At 51.4% G+C, this 13,619-nt stretch overlaps 1 protein-coding gene across 1 annotated transcript in view; it reads right to left on the bottom strand.

Moving 5' to 3' along the window:
• Positions 1–1,093: 1,093 nt before the first annotated feature.
• Grik3 (glutamate ionotropic receptor kainate type subunit 3) overlaps positions 1,094–13,619 on the bottom strand; it is a 210,921-nt gene continuing 198,395 nt past the window's right edge. The window contains exons 14-16 of the mRNA XM_051188767.1: positions 4,838–5,060; positions 4,179–4,429; positions 1,094–1,391 (exon numbers count right to left, since the gene is read on the bottom strand). Of these exons, the coding sequence (XP_051044724.1) occupies positions 1,197–1,391; positions 4,179–4,429; positions 4,838–5,060 (669 nt within the window). The 3' untranslated portion in view covers positions 1,094–1,196. The remainder of the gene's footprint in view (positions 1,392–4,178; positions 4,430–4,837; positions 5,061–13,619) is intronic.

The following is a 13,619-nucleotide window of genomic DNA, read 5'->3' as shown; positions in this document are numbered from 1 at the left end:
CCACAGCTGCTCCAGATGAGAGACCAAGGACCAGGATGGCCTTGTATCTCTGTGTTGGGTCTTTGGTTAATTTTCCAGGAGGCAGCATCTCCCTCCCTAGCCTTGGGGTCTCTGATTCCACTCCTGAAAGCTTTCTTTCTCTAGGGGCCTCTTTAGATTAGGCATGCTCAGAAAGTTCTCATGTGGCTTCTCCCACCTACCCTAAAGTTTGTCTGCACAGGGGGCACCAACCCCTCTTTTGACTCGACTTGCACTTCAGCTGAGGCTGCTCTTCTCTTTGCAGGATGACAGGGAGAGGCCAAATTCAAATGGTCAGGGGCAGGGGCTCGCCAATGAGTAGATGGTGGAAAACCCAAGGTCCTGAATGCTGGCTCATTTACCAGCAAAGTCGGTCTATTAGGTCTAGGGCCTGTGGGATTTTCATTGTATCTGTATTTCTTCTGCTGGCCTTCTAATGTCTATCGAGTCTTTGGACACTCTTTATGAAGGAGGGTGTCTTCTCTTCTTTGTTTCAGAAGTGGAGAAGAATTTGCTATGGTTGTTACCTCATTCACATTCCTGGGGACTTCCTAAACACTTGTGCCTTGGGACACTGACCTTAAGCGTCTGCGGCCACAGCCTCCATCTGTGTGTTCTCCTTCTCCCATACCAAACTCCTCTTTTCCACGTCACTTTCCATGTTGCCAAGGGGCTGCTGTGGGTGAAGCCAGTACCAGGTGAATAACCCTTAAGGGCTGATGTCTTGCTTCTATCCATGTATGGATGGCTGGATGGCTGCCTTTAGGCTCCCACTGGCAGCCTCATTAGAACATCCTTAAAGTGTTCAAAGTTGGAGTCTCCACTCTCATGGCTGCGTACTAGAAAGCCCTGGGCTTGAGGGAAAGGAAGAGAGTGTAAGAGCCATCTTCTGAGGCCTCAGAGCCATGGCAGAAATACCTGGCTGTGGAGAAGAGAAGGATGGTGAGTGAAGCCTGAGAGGCATGTGCTTCCGCTGGCCTTCCCAGCTTTAGAAAGCCATAGAAAAGACAAGAGGAGATGAAGCCCAAGCTGCTGGCCTTGGGCCCACTGGTTTCCTGGTAGGTAAGACGCAGGCAGCAGCTCCGTTCCCAAGGCCAGCATGAGATGAGGATGTCCCTTCTGGTCTCCTTTGCTTTCCTCTGCATGGATCAGGCCTGAAGTCCCCGCTGTACCCTTGTCTAGGGGAAGACAGGGGCTAACGAGGCGCTGCAGCTCATGCTATCCTTGCCTGGAAGCCTTCGGTCATTAAATGTGTGCATGTTGATGACCGCATCAGTCTTGACCATCACAGGAGGCTGCGGCTTGTGCTTGAGACGGCGCTGGCAGGTGAGGGAGAATCGGATCTCATCGGCTACTGTGCTGCAGAAGGAGCGCTGCGGAGACAAGGGGTAGAGTGAGACAGAGCCTCTCCTCCTGGCTCTGCACTGAGGCCACCAAGAGCCCCAGAGAGATGCCTGGAAAGTTCTCAGGAGACAAGGGGGGAGTGGCAGGTGGTATCGCCTCTCTGTTTCAAAGAGGAGCCCACAGCACCCCAAATGCCATGCACACAGAGCTTAAGGAGCTTTTATGAACCTGTTGGGGGATATCCTAGACTCTAAGGTTTTATTCCCATAAATCCAACAGTAGGCCTGCAGAAGCTCCCGAGATATGCGTGGGGAACCAATCCTGATGGGTCTTCCAACTACTGCCTCCTGCCCAGGAGTCCAGCCTGTGACTAAGGTGGGTACCCAGTGAATAGTTCCCTCTAAGGGCCTTCTGAGCATGGTACCTGCAGCTAGCCATGGGGACAGCAGGAGTGTGGCATCCCCACAGGTAAGTAGTGGCAGTGGCTCCTGAAACCAGTTACTGGACATGATGTACAGTGGGGCAGGCTGATGGCCCAACTCAGACGGCAAGGGCATGGAGCATCAGCACCAGGAAGGTGCATACAGGCTGTGGTACGGGGGGGGGGTCCTCCCACACATCAGCATCAGGAAGGTGTATACAGGCTGTGGTATAGGGGGGTCCTCCCACACATCAGCACCAGGAGGGTGTATGCAGGCTATGGTATAGGGGGAGCGTCCTTCCCCACATCAGCACCAGGAAGGTGCATACAGGCTGTGGTACAGAGGAGGTCCCCCACTTGTCCTGCTCTATGTAGAACCTTGTTCTCTTCAGCCTGCCTTTCTGCATCCTGCAAGTGTGTCCCCCACACAAGGCTGCATGCTGGGTGTTAGCACAGAACAGTGGTAAAGCAGGTGAAGACTTGACCAGGGAGCTGTGGACTAGCAATGGGATGGGAACGGACAACAAGCATGGGAATAAGTAAATCCTCCAGCCAGTTATGCCTGTTATTACGAGGCTAAAGCTGTGGTGTGGGACAGAGAAGTGTAAGTTCTAGGGATGGGTAGTTATGGAGGTCACAATAGTTAAAATCTATACAGCTAGATGAAGCTGAGAATATGGTGCACATCAAGAAGTGCCCTCCAGGCAGATGGAACAGCATGTGCAGAGGTCCTGAGGCAGAAACACACCGGGTGTGTCATGGACTCAAGAGGAGTCATGTGTGAGGGAAAGTAAAGGATGGGCATGGGAAAGGGCAAGAGCAGGTCCAAGAGGTGGGCCATGCCAGCTCCTTCACGTTATTTTTTGTTTTTGTTTAGAGAAATTTAGAATTCAGTTCATTCTTAACAGGGAATCCTAAAACCCCTGGCAGTTGGTCTTTTTTTTTTTTTTTTTTTTTTTTTTTTTTTTTTAATATAACGTTTAACCATTCCCTGTTAAACATTTAGGATCTTCCCAGTGTTTTATGTTGTGGCTCACCCTTAGACAAACATCCTTGTGAGCCAAACAATCCATATTCTTGACCATGTCAGACAACAACTAGTCAGCTGCAAGCTGATTTCCAGTGGAGTGGTCTTCTGGGATGGTACCTTTTTGGGCTTCTCTAAGGCCATGGCTGACTCACACTATCCCTTCTCTCGATTGATTTCTGCTTGCTGTTTGTTAAACAACTCCAGTTCATTTTGATGGATCTATCAGACACCGATTGTAATGGGCCCTCCACATGTGACCCAGTGGCAGGCTCCTGTCAGCCACACTGGGCCCCGGATGCTTTTGAATTTCTGCAGGAGAGGTGATTCCCCAACCCAGAGGCTTGTGGCTCAGGTGCAAGTTTAACTCACCCCGTGGGCCTTCTGCAGTCTCTAGAGCTGGGTTCTGCCGTGGGCCAATTAAACAGAGTCTCTGGGACTGAGGCCAGGGTATTAGCACTTAAAACTCTCTCTCCATGCTTCTAATTTGCCACAGGACATAGGGCTCCTGGCCCGACCATGCTTGAATTAATCAGGCAGGGGAAGACTAGCTTTACTGTTTGCACACTTGGGCCATCCCTCAGAACTTTTCTTTTTTAAACTTTTCATTATGGAAATTTCCCAATATATGCGAAAGTAGAGAGCACAAAATAATGAACCCCTGTGCCTCTGTCACCCAGCTTCAACAATTACCCTGGGGGTTTAGGAAGCTGACATGGTTTGAATTAAGTTTGAAACAGGGCACTGGCTGCTATGGAGCTTGTAGATGGCACTGGAGAAATGTGGTGGGCCAAGAAGCACTGAAGGCTGGAAAGTCAACCTGGAGTCTAGGCTAACAGAGAAAAAGGGTGGGAGCTGGGAGGCCAGGTAGATGGGAGGCATGGAGGCACACAGGTCAGTTAAAACGGAAGGAACAGTGGAGATTGAGGCATCAGTGTGGATGCTGGGGCATCAGAGTGGAGGCTGGGGCATCATTGTTGATGCTGGAGCATCAGTGTGGAGGCTGGGGCATCATTGTTGATGCTGGAGCATCAGAGTGGAGGCTGGGGCATCAGTGTGGAGGCTGGGGCATCAGTGTGGAGGCTGGGGCATCAGTGTGGAGGTGGGGGCATCATTGTGGATCCTGAGGCATCAGTGTGGAGGCTGGGGCATCCTTTTGGCTGCATTGACTGCATACTGGCTGGGGATGGAGTGGAGCAGGGGTTGATAGGAAAACATGCTTGGTCAGGAGAGGAAAGCTGGCTGGAGCCTGGTGGTGGTCAGGGAGGTGAGATGAGACAGTGCATGCCCATAGGAGGGTGAAAGCAGCTTAGTCTTGCCCTTGCCTTCCTTCCCTGTCCAACGCAGCAGCCTCCTCCAGGGCCTCACCTGCTCCCGCTCCGCTGTCTTGCGGAGTTTGTATATAAACTCGCCCACCGCCACCAACACAGACAGGACTAGGCCGGCAGCCAGGACGATGAAGATGCCGCCGATCTTCTGGATGCCCAGTGCGCTGGCCTCCTTGTTCTCCTCCTCTGGGCACCCACTGCCTCGCCACCACTTCTCCTTCATGATGTGCAGCTTGTCCTCCTCCTGCAGCTGCAGAATGGCGATGGTGATTTTGTCCCGGTAGGGGGAGCCTGTGGAGGGGGCAGGGGCTTTGTCAGTGAGGGCTGCTTACCAGAGCTGGCCACCATGACTATGCCTCTGTGGGCTTAAAACAAGGGCTCCTTTCACCGAAGCCCGCCTCCAAGTCCAGGTAAGGTATCTTGGTGGGGGAGGATTGGCTCACTGGTTGTGGGTCCTGTGGTGCTGGAAAGCCCTGAGTACCTGTGTGTATTAACAGGGACTGGGCCAGGGGGATGTGGTGCTGTCCCAGCTATCACTGCTCAAGGCTAGGGCTAACCAAGCCAGGGGTGTGACTCCATCCCTCTGCTCCCAGCTGACAGAACACCACCTTCCCAGGTTCAGCGGAATGATCCTCAGGGCTGTGTGAGAGGAGGGTGGAGGGACCCGAGAACCTCTGTTTGCACATGGGCCCCGCTCACCCATGGGCGTGCCGATGCCATAGCCCTTGGAGTCAATGAGGCCACCGATCTGCGTGAGGTTACAGTTCCTTTGTGTGATGTACTCTATGGTAGTGGACTCCATGAGCAGAGCGTAGTCGGCTGTGAGTGTCCGCTGGATACCCTCCTCATTGTTCTTCACCAGCGCCGAGGGCTTGCTGCTCATGAAGGCCCACATCTTCTCGAAGGTAGAGATCTTGGATTTCTGGGTAGCAAGGGATGGGAATATTTAAACCAAAGTTCCAGAGCCTCTCCCCACACACTCCACTCCCTTTGGTTACTCAGCATGGCTCCAGTTGTCCAACTCTGTGTATATACTCTGCTGGGTAGGGGAGCACCACCCATTGCATGGATATATAAACTGAGGCGCTGGGAGGCAAGGTGCTGAAGTGCACAGCTGGAGGGTACTAAAGCTGAGATTCAGACCCTGGCCCACTTCATGGCAGCCCTGCAGTTTTGCCAGAACACAAGCAGTCTTTGGAATTAATTAATTTTTGAGACAGGTTTGAGGCTAGCTGATACAATGGGGCTTTCAGAGCCACCCCTGTGACCAAGGCAGAGCTGGTCTCTCTTGGGACCAGGCAGCTGGGATGCATTAAGTTCCCAGGAAGGTTCATGAACACTTGGCTTGCCCAGACAGTGGGGGACGCTCATGCCCAGCTTTCCCTTCTCTCTCCCCCTCAGCTACATGCAGAGTTTGAGGCCAGCCAGGGCCAGCCTTAAGCCTGTCTTGAAAATCAATTAACTTTCCGATCTTCCTGCCTCTGCCTTCCAAGTGCTGAGATTACAGGCATGTGCCACCATCTGGTCTATGTGGTGCTGAGGATGGAACAGGGCTTCATGTATATGAGGCAGGCACTCAGCTGACCTAGCTGCAGTCCTGACTCTTGGAATGACTTCTTCAAAATGAGTTTTCCCCAGAATTTGTTAGGCAATTAACAAGCAGAGGTCTTGTTCTAAGAGCTTTATCTGTATTCACTCATGGATCCATCACTGAAATCACAAGAAGTAGGTGCTATTAGTCCCATTTTGCAGATGGGGAAGCTGAGGCACTGTTAAGTAATTCACCCAAGGCTATACAGACACTATATAGAGCAAGGCCCTCTGGAGATGATTCATGCGCCTACCCACACAGCTGCATTTGTATCCCAGGAACCACTAGGGGGCACACATGAAGGCAAAGCTCAGTGGCCTTTTCAGGCAAAGCTTTTCATACTGTGTCAGGGGAGGACTTAAGCATGGTTCTGGGCTATTCTTCTCAGGACTGAGAGAGGCACAGTGGGAATTGCAGGCAGAGAGAAAGGTGAGGCTCCTGGGAGTAGTGTTCTGCAGGTCCCTGTGACTGCTCCATGTCTGAGACCAGAGGCACAGAGCAGGACGGGCAGGGCGGTGGGTGGGCTGCTGCGTCTGCCATAGGGACATTCATGGGGATCCTCGAGGCAAGGAGAGAGGAGAGAGGGCTGGGCATGAGCATCCCCTGCTGTCTGGGCAAGCTAGGTGTTCTGAACCTTCCTGGGAACTTAATGCATGCCAGTTGCCTGGTCCCTACAGAGACCAGCCCTGCCTTGGTCCCAGAGGGAGAGATGGCTCTGAGAGACCCATTGTAAGGGCTGTTTCCAAGTCTGGCTGTGGCTTTCTGTGATGTCAGCCTGTCTGATTGGCACCTAGCCCAGCTCTGGTGCACGTGACAACATGGGTGTACTCCCACAGGCTGGCACAGGCTTGTGGGGGGGGGGGAAGGGCAGGGAACGAGGCCATGGCTGCCAGAAGGGGGCAGGGAGCCTGAATGGAATGTGTACTTCTCTCTGGGTGCTTCTGGGCTCTGGCAAGGGATGGGCCCTCTGAAACTGGCTGTCCAAGTCCACAGTACACCCCAGGGGAGGAGGCGATAGCACAGGAGAGGGCATCAGAGCAGTAGGCAGGAGTCTTTGGACTCCATCTTAGAAGGAATCAACTGAGTGCTACAGGGCATGAGACCCTTTACGGAGCGGGCGCTCCCCTCCTGCAAACTCACATGCCTCAGCGCCGGTGCACAGAGACTGAAGCGCTGGTTCCCGGTTTCACCCAACCCCTCTTGCCTGTGGCCTCCCCTGCTCTCAGCTGCTCCACCCCTTCGCCTTCTGTCCCACTCTGCAGCCTGCCCCCTTCCAGTCATCTTTCCACCTCAGCTCATCCCAAGTGCTCCCCACTAACACCTCTTCCCTCTAAGATGACTCTCATTGCTGGCTTTTCTGATGCTCCAGATGTTTCTCATTTTCCGGATAATTTCTGATATGCAGAATCGCCTCTATCAACCTCTCTTGGCCCCTCTTCCTGCTCTGCACGCCTCTTCCGGGGGCACTGCACAGCTTCTAAAGATCCCCATTTCCGGGCAGTCACACCCTTGTTCTGACTCTTCCTCCTAAGTGTGGACTGGACCGCTCGGCTTGCTTTTGGGTTATTCTCTGGAAGGGCTGGAATGCCACTTCTGCATGACAGGGTTTTGTCTTCATCTCCTGCGCATGCCTCGGCTCTTCTCCCGGGTGGTGGTGGTATGGTACTGGCACACTATGAATTACCTTCAGAAGAGATTCCCATGGCAAGGACAGAGGACAGCATCTGGCTAACTCTTAGCCAAACGGCACTTCCCTTACTCAGTACAGCAATCCCAGAGGCTCTGAGCACGTGTACATACCATGAGCTAGAAGGCACTCCTCAGAGTGACTGCCGCCTTGGTTGACAGCTGGCTCACAGCCCACTGAGGAGCCTCAAGCCAGAGGACTCTCAAAGCCCTGCTGGATTCCTGACCATAAGCCACTAAACAACAGATGTTGTTTTAAGACATGAAGTTTGGGGTAATTGGTTAAGCAGTGGATAACTACTACACCCTCACACACGTGTTCCCGAGAGCGGTACTGTTCCCGATTGAGCTGCTTGTACAGATAATCACCAACTCGAGCTCTTCCTGTGATCAAATCATCCAAGTCCAACCACCTTCACTTTGCCAGATGCACAGCTCCCCAGACTCACCGGCATTCTGGTTGTTCTGACCTAACTGCTGTTCTCCCTTCAAAGACTCCAGCCCCTGAGCTGCTGCGTTACACTCCTGCCTCCCAAATTCTGTTTTCTACAAAGGTAGGAGCCAGGTCTCTTTTATCTCCTAATGCATCTATCTACCTGTGAGTTCACCCACTGTCAATTTATGCATGCATTCATCCAACAATCCATCCATGCACCCACCTAAGCATGCATGTAACCCTCAGTCCACCCACCAGCAGTCCATCGATCCATTCCACTAACCCACTCACCCTTTCCTTTTCTTATTGATCATCTGCTCATGTTCCCTACCCCACACTACTACTCTTCATCCAGCCTATAACCACTTTATTTATATGTTCTTTCTACATATGTTCATCCATCCTTCCTCTTCCGCATCTATCTATTAGCCAGCCAGCCACTCTTCCCTTCTCACCTATCAGGTCCACTTACTCTCCAATGACCCTTTCTGCCAGCCTGCCCTCATCCCCAGGCCTCAGGATGTGATCAGAACACCTTTCTATCTCAACTCCGCCTTGCACCCTCTACCCTCCATTCCTACTAGCCACAGGTCTTTACCTGATGCCAAAAGAGATGCTTTTCCTAGATCATTGTCTAAGGCAGAGGATTCAGTTGTGCATGGAGGATGTACGGAGGGGGAGAGGCCCCAAGGAAGACACATAGAGATCACTGGTAGGTAAAGGGACAAGGAAGGGTACCAGAAAGGATAGGCAAGTTAAGACGGGTGATGACACAAAGTAGAAGCCAGATATGACATGCCTTCCAAGAATTCTCCCTTCCAGTTCCAGGGCTCCAAACTCACAGCATCTTTTGACTTGTTGTCACATAAGTCTGCAACCTCCTTCCCTTGGATGTCCCCCACTGCTCTTGACCCAGACCCCAATTGGGCCCCATCGTCAATTACATCTGCTCAAGTCCCTCCCCATTTTGTTTTATTTTGGAACAGTACAGAGATTCTGGAACACAGCCCCGAACCCCTAACACATCCACCATAGAAAGAAGCAAAGCCCCCCTCACCAGGGCCCGTGTCTCCACTACTGGCCTGAGCTGCAGTCACCTCTCAGGGGAGTGGAGTCCCACATACCGATGGCTCCGGAGTCATCTGCTGCTCTGGCTCTGGTGGGAACCTTAATAAGGGTGACTGTAGAGCCAGTCACCTAAATCAATTAATGGAATCGTTTGGAGCAGCCAGCACAGGGCGATCTGCCAGGATGGAGATGCTTTTTATATCAGGAAAAATTGGCAAGAAAGGGAGTTCCAGGCTCACGACTCCTCATCTCAGCCTCCTCAAAGAAGTGAATTGATTTTCCCCAACCAAAGACACTTAATCTTGAGAATTTAACATTTCTGTACAAGAGAATGTATATGGGGCTATGTATGCATATATAAACACCTATCTATCAGCTTTGAGTGCAACTAAATCTTAGGGAGTGTGTGCAGAGGCAGCTGAGTGCGGCTCCATGGGAGACTTTGGGTATTTTCCATTCTGGAGAAGAGACCTTTCTTCAGAGTAATTAGCTTGCCTATCCCGGGACTGGGGAGGGGTGGTCTTTGGCCCCATCAGAATGGTGTCCTAGAGCAGTTAGTCATGCCTCCTGGTTTATTGCTGTGAGCATCAGCTCTCTGAGTGCCCAGCGTCTGCTATTACAGTCCCAAGAGAGCCTGCAGCTTTTCTCTCAGAGGGACTCTATAGAGGAGGGCAGCAGGTGGAGATGACAGATCACAGAGGGCTCAGCTCCACTGCATGGACCCTGATGTCACAGCAACCTGTGTTCAGATGACAGGTCCTTCTGCCACATCATACCTCTGAGCCTAACGTTCCATGTCTGTAAAATGGGGCCTTTGAGGACGCCTGCTGTACCTGGCTATCATCAAAGTCAGCAGAGGAAAGGCATGGGGTCACTAATGAACACAAGAGCCCGACCCTAAGGCTCTCCATGTGGCTGACACCATTATCATTCCTCAAGGAATTCTCTTTAACGACTAGTTTTCCCACTTAGAAAGAGGAAGTAATCTTCATAGTGCAGAGCAGTTATGGAAAATAAATGACATAAAACTTAGGGGAAAGGAAGTTGGTTCAGTTGGGAAAGTGTCTGCCTTGCAAGCACAAGGACCTGAGTTTGATGTCCAGAGACCACAGTTAAAAAAAAAAAATCAGGCATGGTGGCTTATTATCTCAGCACCTGGGATATCAGAAATAGTTGGATCCTGGGGCTCACTAGTTCCAGCCTAGCCTATTTGGCAAGTTCCAGGCCAGCAAGAGACCCTGTCTCCAAATGAGACGGATGCAGCCTGGGTAAGAAACTGCCTGAGGTGTGCTTGTACACATATACACATAAACATTTGTGCACACATACTCAGGTCTCCTACACACACACACACACACACACACATACACACACACACACACCATGAAACTCAAGTGCTGACAGGGTCAATTCTAGTCTGGGAAATGGCTCAAGGCTTGGTGGGACAGGAAGCCAGAGCCAGCCTTTGCTTCTGTGTTCCAGAAGCTGCAGGAACGCTGGCTTAGAGCCGCCAGATTTCCAAGAGACTGGAGTTGTGAATATTTCAAATGTAAAAGTCTCTAGTTTTCAAAATGCCGACAACCAGCTTAAAAAATATTTCTGCATCAAAGCAAGCAATTGATGGCCCCAGAATCACGTCTATGGGGCAGACAGGCCTGTGCCACCAGCTTGCATTAGTAAACAGTAAGGCTATTCAACGTCATGGGGATATCTCCTGCAGAACAGAAACCCTTCTAAGCTTCACTAGGCATCCCCCTAGTTAATCATCTCAGCAACTCTGTAAAGTTGAGGACAGTATCACACCCAGTTCACAGAAGGGAAAACGGAGGCCCAGGGAGTTCTTTGGAAACTTAGGAGTTTTCAGTGACTTCCCTGCCATCCTGAACCATGGGCCAAACCTGCTGCTTTCTTTCTACCAGCTCCTTCTAGAATCCTTTTTATTTTGGGGACAGGGTCTTACAATGTAGCCCCTGCTGGCCTGGAACTCACTATGTAGACCAGGGTAACCCTAAACTCACAGAGGTCTGCCTGCCTCTGCCTCCCAGGTATAGAATCCTTTTGTTTTAAGAACCGACTCCCAGTTTCCTCTATGTTCTCTGTGCAGAAGCACATGGCCATGGTAACAGGGACTGAAATCTACCACAAAGCCCAGTAGGCCCAGTCCAGAGGACCCAGAGAAAGGAGAGTCCCCAGGTGTCAAAAGTGCTTTCTACTTGAGTCACCGGCTTCAGGAGGGGACTTTGGGGCAAGCTCTCCCCTGCCCTTGATAAACACCGAAGGTCTAGGACCTTTCCTAGATAGGAATTGGTGTTTACTTGTCCAGGCAAGCAAGGGGACTGAAGCAGTGAGTGACTTGCACAAAGTTACCCATTAGAGACTCTATCCAAGACACATACTGCTGGGTCTGATTTAAAGGGTGATGTTTGATTGCACCAGGCTGGACCAGACTGACTGCTGCTTGATCTTCCCACTCTGCTTCTGCTGCAAGCTAGGTGGAGGGCTGTGAAGGAGGGCAGCAGAGGGAAGGGCTAGAGATACAGGGAGCTGAGGTCTGGGTAGCCGTCTGAGCCCTCAAGCTCGGAGAAGCATCACTGTTCAGCTGGTACATAGGGATGCAGGACAGCCCCTCTAAGCCCCTTCCAGGTAGGATGCTGCAGTTGAGGCTATGTAACTGGGAGGGCTTAGCCATGCCCAGGGCTGGGGAACCTGGCTTTTGAGGCTCCAGATTCCCATGCTTTCCCCCAGCAGCCCCACTGTGCTGAGCTCCCAGCTCCACCACTCAAAGAGGCCACAATCCCTGCAGAATCTCTTCCAGCATCTTCTCCCTTCAAAGCCGCACAGCTCCCCTGCAAGGAGCTCACCTCCCCCACAGCCTCCTTTACATTTTTGCCTACATATTTTTACAGCCAAAGTGCTTTCAAAGGCCTCCTTTTTCATCTCCTAATTAATTTTTATCTTCCAATACGAAGGGAGGACAACACAGGAGACGGTGTTTGTGATGTCTGCTGCTCCCTGACAATTCCTCCAGCAAACCTCATTCAGAGCCAAGGGGTAGACTCCAGCCACGCAGCTTCCTGCAAGCAGCTGGCTGAGCTCAAGGGGCCCAGGGTCCAAGAGCTGGGTGTCCTGCTTCCTGCTGTGTCCTCTTTCATGTGTTCTACTCTTAGCCATGGGGATTTATTTACTTATTTATTTTGGGGTGTGTCTACATGCTTGTGTGTGCAAACATTCACGTGCATGCACGCATATATGTATACTTGTGAAAGCTAGAGGCCAATATCTGGTATATTTCTTAGTTGTTCTTTATTTCTTGAGACAAGGTCTCTCATTGATCATGAAGCTTTACTGATTTACCTATAGAGTCTGTCTACCGAGGTACAGGTGTCCTTCTAGATTTAGCCTACACCCAATCCTTGGTTACAGGTGGGTTCCAACATGCCTAGCTTTTACATAGGTGCTGGGAATATGAACTCAAGTCTTCATGTTTACACAGCAAGTCCTTTACTGACTGAGCCATCTCCTTAGCCTCATGTGTGCCACCTAAACAGGAATGTACTCACCACAGAAACAAAGATAACTTGTTTTGAACTTGGGATATGTGTGTGTGTGCGCACGTGCGCACGCGCGCATATGCGTGCATGCATGTGCGTGTGTATGTGTGTGTGTGCATGCATGCGTTGTGTGCATGCATGTGTATGTGTGTGCACGTGCCTATGTGTGAGTGCATGCGTACATGCATGTGCGTGCACGTGTGTAGTGCTGCTTGCTTGGTGCTATGCCCACCACTGCCTCCTGCACTGGCTTCTCTTGGCTTTGCCTCCTTTCAATTTTGTCTCTTCCACAGCACCAGACACTCAATTTGATAAATCCCCTGAACCACTACAATGTGTCAAGACGGTGCTGGGCATGGGTATGGCCCAAACCACCATGACTTTGTTCTTCCCCAAGGGACTCTGCTGAGGCCTGTGGCAGGACCCTGAGAGAAACTGAAAGGACAAAGAATATAGATGTTAGTTACAGTCAGGTGTGGCCCAAATCTCAGCTCTGCAGTTTTCTAGCTGTGTGCCATTAGGCAAGTCAGTTAGCCTCTCTGAGCCTTGCTTCCACTGTGTGTAACATGGAGGGGACAATACTCATCTGTCTTATAGGGCTGTTAGGAGGAGAATGACAGAGAAACAGGTAAAGTGTGGGTACACACCTGGTTGCAGAGAAGTTTGAACTGATGTCAGGAGAGCATGGAACTGCGACTGGTCCTGCCTGGGGACACCCAGATGCTGTTTCTGGCTAATGGGTCCTGGAGCCTCAGAGTCCTGGCTGGGGAGCAGGTTCTGTGTCCCTCTACTGCCCTCCACACTGTGCTGTCTGCAGGGGAGGAGGGAGAGGGCACCATGGCTGCTTGATGCTGAGGACAGGCTCGGTAGGGAGCTGGGATTGGGCTCTGAGAAGGCAATCTGAGCATCTCTGCATGGAGGAAGGTGGGGGCCTCCAATCAGCCGAGATGAGCCTGCACTGGGCTTATTTATGCCACTTCGCTTTGATCGGGAGCCCTGCTTAGAGACAGGCTCATGCCTAATTCATGAGAAAGTCTGGTAGTCAAAGGGCTGGGCTGTGGCCTGAGGACAGGGAGTATGAGCAGACAGGTTCCTGCGCAAGCACATACATACAGACACATGTGTACCTGGGTCATCACACTCATACAC

This window comes from Phodopus roborovskii, unplaced genomic scaffold (genome assembly GCF_943737965.1).
Source record: "Phodopus roborovskii unplaced genomic scaffold, PHOROB, whole genome shotgun sequence".
NCBI classification, from domain to species: Eukaryota; Metazoa; Chordata; class Mammalia; order Rodentia; family Cricetidae; genus Phodopus; species Phodopus roborovskii.
Note: the sequence above shows the minus strand (reverse complement) of the source record. Positions and strands in the feature narration are given on the sequence as shown.